The 11,052-nt window shown below is 40.6% G+C and overlaps 1 protein-coding gene across 2 annotated transcripts; it reads left to right on the forward strand.

Moving 5' to 3' along the window:
• The first annotated feature begins 1,373 nt into the window (after window positions 1-1,373).
• LOC135536108 (neuronal acetylcholine receptor subunit alpha-3-like) lies at window positions 1,374-10,830 on the forward strand. 2 transcript variants are annotated; one of them, XM_064962496.1, is made up of 7 exons: window positions 1,374-1,477; window positions 4,036-4,243; window positions 4,553-4,783; window positions 5,738-5,964; window positions 7,240-7,378; window positions 7,982-8,248; window positions 9,609-10,830. In XM_064962496.1, exons 2-7 carry the CDS (start codon window positions 4,139-4,141, stop codon window positions 9,732-9,734), a joined length of 1,095 nt encoding a protein of 364 aa, XP_064818568.1. In that variant the 5' UTR covers window positions 1,374-1,477; window positions 4,036-4,138; the 3' UTR covers window positions 9,735-10,830. The 2 variants fall into 2 exon arrangements, with proteins under 2 accessions (XP_064818568.1, XP_064818569.1); XM_064962497.1 differs by having other exon boundaries at window positions 7,985-8,248.
• Window positions 10,831-11,052: the final 222 nt, after the last annotated feature.

Consider the following 11,052-nt stretch of genomic DNA (forward strand, 5'->3'; position numbering starts at 1 on the left):
ATAACTATATCAGAAGGATATATCTAATATCTATATCAGAAGGATATCTCTATCTATATCAGAAGGATATCTCTAATATCTATATCAGAAGGATATCTCTATCAGAAGGATATATCTAATATCTATATCATAAGGAAATCTCTAATGTCTATATCAGAAGGATATCTCTAATATTTATCAGGACGATATCTCTAATAACTATATCAGAAGGATATCTCTAATATCTCTATCATAAGGAAATCTCTAATGTCTATATCAGGACGATATCTCTAATGTCTATATCAGGATGATATCTCTAATGTCTATATCAGAAGGATATCTCTAATGTCTATAGCAGGATGATATCTCTAATGTCTATAGCAGGATGATATCTCTAATGTCTATAGCAGGACGATATCTCTAATATCTATATCAGAAGGATATATCTAATATCTATATCAGAAGGATATCTCTAATGTCTATATCAGAAGGATATCTCTATCTATATCAGAAGGATATCTCTAATATCTCTATCATAAGGATATCTCTAATATCTATATCAGAAGGATATCTCTAATGTCTATATCAGAAGGATATCTCTAATATCTATATCAGAAGGATATCTATATCTATATCAGAAGGATATCTCTAATATCTCTATCATAAGGAAATCTCTAATATCTCTATCATAAGGATATCTCTAATATCTCTATCATAAGGATATCTCTAATATCTCTATCATAAGGATATCTATATCTATATCAGAAGGATATCTCTAATATCTCTATCATAAGGAAATCTCTAATGTCTATATCAGAAGGATATCTCTAATATTTATCAGGACGATATCTCTAATGTCTATATCAGGACGATAACTCTAATGTCTATATCAGGACGATATCTCTAATATCTATATCAGAAGGATATCTCAAATGTCTATATCAGAAGGATATCTCTAATGTCTATATCAGAAGGATATCTCTAGCTTAAGCTGACATATTTTGATGAAGACCTTTTTAAAAGCTATTATTTATATTGACGCACCGGTGCATCAATAGACTCTAGGGGGTTAAAGGAAGAAATTAATACAAAATTTGGTTAAGTTTCAGTTCAAGATCATTCGGAAAAATCCACGAGGGGGTGTGTTTGATAAAGTAATCAAGGCTGTGTGTGTGTGTGTGTGTGTGTGTGTGTGTGTGTGTGTGTGTGTGTGTGTGTGTGTGTGTGTGTGTGTGTGTGTGTGTGTGTGTGTGTGTGTGTGTGTGTGTGTGTGTGTGTGTGTGTGTGTGTGCATATTCGTGCGTGTGTATCTTGCTATCTTCCTTTCTTCTTAAGGTGACTCCCTAACACACACACATACACTCATTCATGCTGTGTTTGTGTTTCAGATCTGGAACGACTACAAACTGAGCTGGGCCCCAGTAGAGTTTGATGGGATTGAGTTCATCAGAGTTCCATCCAACAAGATCTGGAGACCTGACATAGTGCTTTATAACAAGTGAGTCCAGACATAGTGCTCTATAACAACCTGACATAGTGCTCTATAACAACCTGACATAGTGCTCTATAACAACCTGACATTGTACTCTATAACAACATGACATAGTGTTCTATAACAACATGACATAGTACTCTATAACAACCTGACATAGTACTCTATAACAACATGACATTGTACTCTATAACAACCTGACATAGTACTCTATAACAACCTGACATTGTACTCTATAACAACCTAACATAGTACTCTATAACAACAGGACATAGTGCTCTATAACAACCTGGCATAGTGCTGTATAACAACCTGGCATAGTGCTGTATAACAACCTGGCATAGTGCTGTATAACAACCTGACATAGTGCTGTATAACAACATGACATAGTGCTCTCTAACAACCTGACATAGTGCTCTCTAACAACCTGACATAGTGCTCTATAACAACATGACATAGTGCTCTATAACAACCTGACATAGTACTCTATAACAACCTGGCATAGTGCTGTATAACAACCTGACATAGTACTCTATAACAACATTTCATAGTGCTCTAGAACAATCTGGCATAGTGTTCTCTAACAACCTGGCATAGTGCTGTATAACAACCTGACATTGTACTCTATAACAACCTGACATAGTGCTCTATAACAACATGAGATAGTGCTCTCTAACAACCTGACATAGTGCTCTCTAACAACCGGACATAGTGCTCTCTAACAACATGACATAGTGCTCTATAACAACATGACATAGTGCTGTATAACAAGTGAGTCGTGACTTAGTGTTTTATAACAAGTGATTTTGCCATGTCACTTAGCAGATATTTTTTTCTGTGAGAGCAGTCATTTTTAGTATGTGTATGAGATCAATGTGGATATTGAACTGACAAACTTGGTGTTGCTCTTATCAACTGAGACACACAGGACCAAGTACTAAAGTAGGTGCTGAACTGAACTGTTTGTGAAGAGAGATTTTAAAGACATTTATACAAACTATTTCCATTTTCTATGGGTTTAATTTTCGATTAATTTCATATCCTTATTATTTTATTTTGCTTTTATTCCAATATACAATGCAAAATATTAACATTAAAATGCCCTTATCACAAAGGAAAGCTCTTCTCATAGTGTAACAACAATATCCTCCTCACTTCCCTTGTTTCTTTCTTTCTGATCCTCTCACCTTCCCCAGTCTCTATGGGGGTGCCACAGGGTTCAATTCTCAGGCCGACTCTTTTCTCTGTATATATCAATGATGTTGCTCTTGCTGCGGACGATTCCCTGATCCACCTCTACGCAGACGACACCATTCTGTATACCTCTGGCCCTTCCTTGGACACTGTGCTATCTAACCTCCAAACAAGCTTCAATGCCATACAACACTCCTTCCGTGGCCTCCAATTGCTCTTAAACGCTAGTAAAACTAAATGCATGCTCTTCAACCGTTCGCTGCCTGCACCCGCACGCCCGACTAGCATCACCACCCTGGATGGTTCCGACCTAGAATATGTGGACATCTATAAGTATCTAGGTGTCTGGCTAGACTGTAAACTCTCCTTCCAGACTCATATCAAACATCTAAAATCAAATCTAGAGTCGGCTTTCTATTTCGCAACAAAGCCTCCTTCACTCACACCACCAAACTTACCCTAGTAAAACTGACTATCCTAACGATCCTCGACTTCGGCGATGTCATCTACAAAATAGCTTCCAATACTCTACTCAGCAAACTGGATGCAGTTTATCACAGTGCCATCCATTTTGTTACTAAAGCACCTTATACCACTCACCACTGCAACCTGTATGCTCTAGTCGGCTGGCCCTCGCTACATATTCGTCACCAGACCCACTGGCTCCAGGTCATCTACAAGTCCATGCTAGGTAAAGCTCCGCCTTATCTCAGTTCACTGGTCACGATGGCAACACCCACCCGTAGCACGCGCTCCAGCAGATGTATCTCACTGATCCTCCCTAAAGCCAACACCTCATTTGGCCGCCTTTCCTTCCAGTTCTCTGCTGCCTGTGACTGGAACGAATTGCAAAAATCGCTGAAGTTGGAGACTTTTATCTCCCTCACCAACTTTAAACATCTGCTATCTGAGCAGCTAACCGATCACTGCAGCTAGCCCATTGTAAATAGCCCACCCAATTTACCTACCTCATCCCCATACTGTTTTTATTTTTTTACTTTTCTGCTCTTTTGCACACCAGTATCTCTCCCTGTACATGACCATCTGATCATTTATCACTCCAGTGTTAATCTGCTAAATTGTAATTATCCGCCTACCTCCTCATGCCTTTTTGCACACAATGACTCTTTCTTTTTTTTCTCTACTGTGTTATTGACTTATTATTTAGTTATTTAGTTATTGACATGTTTACTCCATGTGTAACTCTGTGTTGTTGTCTGTTCACACTGCTATACTTTATCTTGGCCAGGTCGCAGTTGTAAATGAGAACTTGTTCTCAACTAGCCTACCCGGTTAAATAAAGGTGACATAAAATAAATCTCCCTCTTCCTCTCTCTTCAACACAACTCTTTCCTCTTTCTCCACTTCAGTGCTGTGGGAGACTTCCTGGTTGAAGATAAGACCAAAGCTCTGTTGAAGTTTGACGGTACAGTCACCTGGGTTCCCCCTGCCATCTTTAAGTCCTCCTGCCCCATGGACATCACCTACTTCCCCTTTGACTACCAGAACTGCTCCATGAAGTTTGGCTCCTGGACCTACGACAAGGCCAAGATCGACCTGGTGCTCATTGGGTCAAAGGTTAGAAAAATATTTGCACATCCATTTTCTGATACATCATTTTGTGGTATAGAGCTATATAAGAATTATGGGTAGTGTTCAAATCTTTGTTGGTTTTTTTACCCCTTTTTCTCCTCAATTTTGTGGTATCCTATTGGTAGTTACAGTCTTGTCCAGTGTTCAATACTTGACTATTGTAAGTCCTTTAATCTAAATCTCAGTCACTGAATCCGTTCTCTAGAATTGTGTAATCCAACCAAGATGAATGCATGTTTATGAAATAACTACTCAGAATCAAGCCCTCAATTAACCCGATGTCACCAACCTCAGGTCAACCTCAAAGACTTCTGGGAGAGCGGCGAGTGGGAGATCATCGATGCTCCGGGCTACAAGCACGACATCAAGTACAACTGTTGCGAGGAGATCTACCCAGACATCACCTACTCCTTCTACATCAGACGCCTGCCTCTCTTCTACACCATCAACCTCATCATCCCCTGTCTCCTCATCTCTTTTTTAACAGTCCTGGTCTTCTACCTGCCCTCCGACTGTGGAGAGAAGGTACGGTGCCTGCAGGAAGTGTCCACACCCCTTGGACTTTACCACATCTTGTTGTGTTGACTGTGTTGACCATCTTTGTGGTCATGTATGTTGTCATGTTGTTGTGTTACAATCTATTTTCCATTATCTCCAGCAACAAACCAGCATCTACAGTATATAGTATGTGAAAACTGACATTTTATATTTTATACATTCTGCAGTCAAAGAAATTAAACAAATTACAAATTATGAATTGCTACAAATTATAAAATGAAGATCTTGTAGAAATTATCCTTAAAAAATTACACATTTTCTACTTATTTGAACAGTTTTTCATTTTTTATTAATCATTAACATTTGTCGAATTCTCTTTTGACTTTGACAATAAAAAATAACTTCCTGTCCAAGTCAGTGACAAGGAGATCTCAATGAAATGTGTTTGAATTCCAGGTTGAGACACAACAAAATGTGGAAAAAGTCCAAGGGGGATGAATACTTCCTATAGGCACCGTAATAATGCTAAAGCATGTTGCTATAGTAATGAAGTAGGGTCCGCCCACTCAAATCCACCAACACAGGGTGATGTGTCGGGGGAAACTGAGTGTGCAGACCCTACTTCACATGAACTACTGTAAGTTGCTATCGATAAAAGTGTCTGCTACATATGTTACATTATTATATAGAACTACTCGTTTTATTATATTATATTCAATCAATAAGGCATGAGGGGGTGTGGTATATGGCCAATATACCACGGCTAAGGGCCGTGGTATATTGGCCATGTAGTGTACATGTACATGCAATGGAATTAAATAATAATTCCTTCCTCCTAGGTCAATAAACAACACATGCTGGGCCTTTTACAGCTTTCATCTCTATCTCTCTTTCTCTTTCTCTCTCTCTCTCTCTCTCTCTCTCTCTCTCTCTCTCTCTCTCTCTCTCTCGCTCTCTCCCTCACCCTCCCTCACCCAACAGGTGACCCTCTGTATCTCTGTCCTCCTCTCCCTCACTGTGTTCCTTCTGGTGATCACTGAGACCATCCCGTCCACCTCCCTGGTCATCCCCCTCATCGGGGAGTACCTCCTCTTCACTATGATCTTCGTCACCCTCTCCATCGTCATCACCGTGTTCGTCTTGAACGTCCACTATCGTACACCAATGACCCACACCATGCCGGGCTGGGTCAGGTCCGTCTTCCTCAGGTAAGAGAGAGAATTAGCTCAACTCGTAGCTCAACTCTTAGACCAACGCGTAGCTCAACTGTTAGCTCAACTGTTAGCTCAACTGTTAGCTCAACTGTTAGCTCAACTCTTAGACCAACTGTTAGCTCAACTCTTAGACCAACTCTCAGCCCAACTCTTAGCACAACTCTCATACCAAGTCTCAGACCAAGTCTCAGACCAACTCTTAGCCCAAGTCTTAGCCCAACTCTCAGACCAACTCTTAGCCCAACTCTTAGCCCAACTCTTAGCCCAACTCTTAGCCCGACTCTTAGCCCGACTCTTAGACCAACTCTCAGCCCAAGTCTTAGCCCAACTCTTAGCCCAACTCTTAGCCCAACTCAATATTAGGAAGGTGTTCTTAGTGTTTTGTATCAGTGTAGATTCTAATTTATTTTGTTTTCTGTGTTTGTTGTTCTTCAGTGTACTACCTATACAATACTATATAATAAAATACAATACCAATACTATTTAATGCATTACTATACAATACAATACCTACACAATACAATACTATACAATAAAATACAATACAATACCAATACTATTTAATGCATTACTATAGAATACAATGCCTATACAATACAATGCTATAGAATACAATACCAATACTAGTACCAATATAATATAATACAATACAATACAATACTATACACTACTACTATGCAATACAATGCAATACTATACAATGAAATACAATACTATACAATACAATGCCAATAAAATACAATACATGCCTATACAATACTATACAATACACTACTATACAATACGATACTATACAATACTATAGAAAAAAAATACAATACTATACAATGCACTACTATACTATACACTACTATACAATACTATACAATATGATACTATACAATACTATATAAAACAATACAATACAATACTATACAATACTATAATATACATATAATTATTATATTTACAATACACTGAAGTATTGTTAATGGTTCTCTGTCCATCAGGGTGCTACCCAGAGTCATGCTGATGACAGTACTGTTAATGGTTCTGTGTCCATCAGGGTGCTACCCAGAGTCATGCTGATGACAGTACTGTTAATGGTTCTGTGTCCATCAGGGTGCTACCCAGAGTCATGCTGATGACAGTACTGTTAATGGTTCTGTGTCCATCAGGGTGCTACCCAGAGTCATGCTGATGACAGTACTGTTAATGGTTCTGTGTCCATCAGGGTGCTACCCAGAGTCATGCTGATGACAGTACTGTTAATGGTTCTGTGTCCATCAGGGTGCTACCCAGAGTCATGCTGATGAGACGGCCCATAGACCAGGACGGCAAGGGCCTATGTTCAGACAGCGGGGAGGAGAGAGGAGGAGGAGGAGGAGGAGGAGGGAAAGGAGGAAAGAAGAGGAAGAATAGTCTGACGGTGGGTTGGTTGGTTGGATGGTGGGTGGGCGGGCGGGCGGGTGGGCGGTTGGTTTTTGGGTATGTTGGGTGGCTGGTTGGCTGATTGATTGGCTGGTGGGTAGTTTGCTTGGTGGGTGGGTGGGTGGGTGGGTTGACGGGTTGTTTGGTTGGTTGGTTAGCTGGCTGGTTGGCATATTGGGTGGTTGGTGGGTGTCTGGTTTGTTGGCTGGCAAGTGGGTGGTTGGGTTGGTGGGTTGGCTGGTTGGTTTGGTGTTTGGCGGGAGGGAGGGATTGACAAACTGATCAATAGATGACTGAATGGGTTAATACCTTCAAGTATCAATGGGTTGGTTGATGGGTTGGTGGGTTGGTTGGTTGGGTGTTGGGAGAGGGAGATTAATACACTGAGTAAATGTTTAACCTCTGGATTAGGGTTGCAAACATCTGGGGACTTTCCTGGAGTCAGGATCAAATAAGCAGGACATGCAGGAATCCTTCAACTGGGATTTCTAGAAACCTTATGAATTATATTATATTCTACTCTATTCTATTCTATTCTACTCTATTTTATTCTATTCCATTGCATTCTATTCTATTCCATTCCATTCTCTGCAATTCCCAGCAGGGAGGGAACTGCCTGGAGTTCGGAGACAACAAACTGACTGAGGGAGGATGTGGAGAAAGAGGGGGAAAGAAGTGCCCTTGCCCCTGCCAACATGGGAAGGAGACCCTGGAGACAACAGATCCGGGGAAACTGAGCCGCCAGCTGAGTCCTCAGAGCATCAACACGGTGGTGGCCTTCTCCGTCCTGTCCCCGGAGATTAAACAGGCCATCGAGAGCGTCAAGTACATCGCCGAGAACATGAGGAGCCGCAACAAGGCCAAAGAGGTGAGTGGCAAGCTAGGGTTAGCCTGCAATGGAGAAATGCATTAGGTTTGGCTTAATTAACACCAACTAGCTTTACCTTCAACAAGGCCAAAGGGGTGAGTGGGTGGGCCTGCAAGTTAGCTTTGTTGGAGTTCAATGGAGAAATACAGTAGGTTTAACTTTGGGTAATCACCAACTAACCTTAGCTTTATCAGGCCAAAGAGGTGAGCGACATTTTGTCTGTCATTTAGCACATGAGTTTATTCAGAGAAATCTTACAATACAGCTAAAAACCAAGGCCAAATAGGTTGTAGGGTGGACTAGCATTGGTGTATATGTTAGCTTTGTTAGTGCACAATGGGGAAATAGGTTCAGCTTTGACTAAAAACAAATCGCTTTAGCTTAAAAAATGCCAAAGAGGTGAGTGGGTGGGCTAGCATTAGCTGCTACCGTCAGCTTTATTAGCATACAATGGAGAAATAGGTTTAACTTCGGCTAACAACAAATATCTTCCACTAACATCAAGGTCAACAATTTGACTGGGTGGGGGGCAAGCATTAGCGTACAGTATATGTTTGCTTCGTTAGCGCACAATATAGAAATAGATTTAATTTAGGCAAACAACAAATAGCTTTAGCTTCGGCTAACAATAAAAATCTTTAGCTTTAACTAAGGCCAAGAATGTATGTACAGTTAGCCCATACAAAGCTCTGTTAGCGTACATTGAAGGAATAGTTTTCTCTCGCACTGGGTCTTCGTAAGAAAGATCATGTTCGCTACTCTGCTTTTCGGGATGCTCACCCATTGTTTGTTGATACTCCCTTGTTTATAATATCAACCAAGTGGAGCATTGTTGGATGGAACACTGTTTCATATCTCGTAATGAGTTTAAAAAGTTCTCTCTCTGGACAATACAAGAGAAAATAGTTACAAGACTTTAGTGAAAAATCCTGTTTCTTTGTGTTGTCTTCTGAGGTTGAACTCTCCACTTGGGGGGAAAGCTGTCTATGATATGTAAAGTACTTCTCTTCTCAATCAGCTTTGTCAGGCTGCGTGTGTGTGTGTGTGTGTGTGTGTGTGTGTGTGTGTGTGTGTGTGTGTGTGTGTGTGTGTGTGTGTGTCTGTGTGTGTGTGTGTGTCTGTGTGTGTGTGATTCTGACACTGATGAATACCATTAACATACTAATGTTCTATCTGTCAGTTATAGTAGCGGGATGCTTCCACAAGTAGTCAACTCAGTTTTACCTTTCTTTCTTCTCATCCTCACGTTTTACCCAACTCTCCTCCTTCCTTCATGGTCCAAAATCATGTCCTTTTCTCCTTTTCATCGCTGCCTCTCCATCCATCCCTCTCTCCATCCCTCCATCCTTGCCTCTCTCAGGTGGAGGATGATTGGAAGTACGTTGCCATGGTGATAGACAGAATCTTCCTGTGGGTGTTTGTGACAGTGTGCATCCTCGGAACCCTCGGCCTCTTCCTGCAGCCTGTCATTGGCTTCCTGTCATAACCCGGAACCAATAAGGGCTCACTGACACCACCGGCTGCCTCCACGTGTCGACCAGTCACCAATCAGTGTTGTCAGTCCATCGCCACCGAATGGACTTGTTGGCTTTGTGTTGAAAATTCTAAATAAATAAATGACACAATCATACTGTATATATTGTAGACAGCAAGAACCAATCGGAGTCGCCGGGTATGAGTTAGAACCAAGAACCAATCAGAGTCGCTGGATGTGAGTCATAACCAATTACCAATCACATAAATCAGGATTCTGTCGTGAACCAATCCCGGTTATTGTGCTATTGTGTCTCAACCAATCAGATTGACATGACACAGTGCATTCTTGTAAAAAAAACTACAACCAACCAATCAGAAATCCCGTTCTTGCCGGTCAGGCGATTAGAATCCATCCATGTGATTGAGAACACGACAACGACGCTGTTCTTATCAACGTTCCAGAAGGTATAATAGGCAAGGCCTCTGTAAATACGTGCAGGATTAAATTAGCCTGAACGGTTTCCATCCAGAAATAGCAGCTTCCTCTTCTATACAGATATTAATTCATCTGAGGGATTTCTATCATCCGATTCCATGACTATTCATTTGTGTTTTTTATTCATTCTTTTTAATTACATTTGTGGATTCAACGATCTCCTGAAATACAATACGTAGATCATGCATGATGGATTTAGATTGGTTGCTTCCCAATTGGCACACTATACACTACATAGTGCATTGCTTTTGACAGAGCCCTGTGGGCAGCACTATGTTCCCTGGCCACAAATAGTGCACTATATAGGGAATAGGTTGCCATTTGGGATGCAGACAATGGGTGACCAGGGTCTCTGCATCTATATATAATTACTGTAAGACAATTCTATAATAATTATAATTATATTACTATAGAGTACTGTCATATTTTAGGATAACAGTTTTTTTTGTATGGTTATTGTCATTAATCCAACGCATTAAGGCTTTTCGTTGTTTGTTTAATTAGCAATGCACACCTCGCACTCAAGTGACTGTCACTTTGGTACCGATGTCTCCTGCTTTCTGTATAGTATGGCTGCACTACTTTATGGACTTGGAATAAATGCAATATTTCTCCCAAAATATGAAAAGCATCTCACTGATCTGTACTGTTTATAGACTGTAGCACTATGGTGTCTGTTTATAGACTGTAACAGTATGGTGTCTGTTTATAGACTGTAGCACTATGGTGTCTGTTTATAGACTGTAGCACTATGGTGTCTGTTTATATACTGTAGCTATACTGTAGCAGTATGGTGTCTGTTTATATACTGTAGCTATACTGTAGCAGTATG

The sequence above is a fragment of the Oncorhynchus masou genome, unplaced genomic scaffold, assembly GCF_036934945.1.
Source record: "Oncorhynchus masou masou isolate Uvic2021 unplaced genomic scaffold, UVic_Omas_1.1 unplaced_scaffold_558, whole genome shotgun sequence".
NCBI lineage: Eukaryota > Metazoa > Chordata > Actinopteri > Salmoniformes > Salmonidae > Oncorhynchus > Oncorhynchus masou.

Excerpts from the sequence above, each read along its gene's own strand:
- LOC135536108 (XM_064962496.1), top strand. The coding sequence starts at position 4,139 with ATGGACATCACCTACTTCCCCTTTGACTACCAGAACTGCTCCATGAAG. Across the intron at positions 5,965-7,239 it reads GTCAGGTCCGTCTTCCTCAG|GGTGCTACCCAGAGTCATGC; the intron begins GTAAGAGAGAGA and ends TGTGTCCATCAG. Across the intron at positions 8,249-9,608 it reads GCCGCAACAAGGCCAAAGAG|GTGGAGGATGATTGGAAGTA; the intron begins GTGAGTGGCAAG and ends TGCCTCTCTCAG.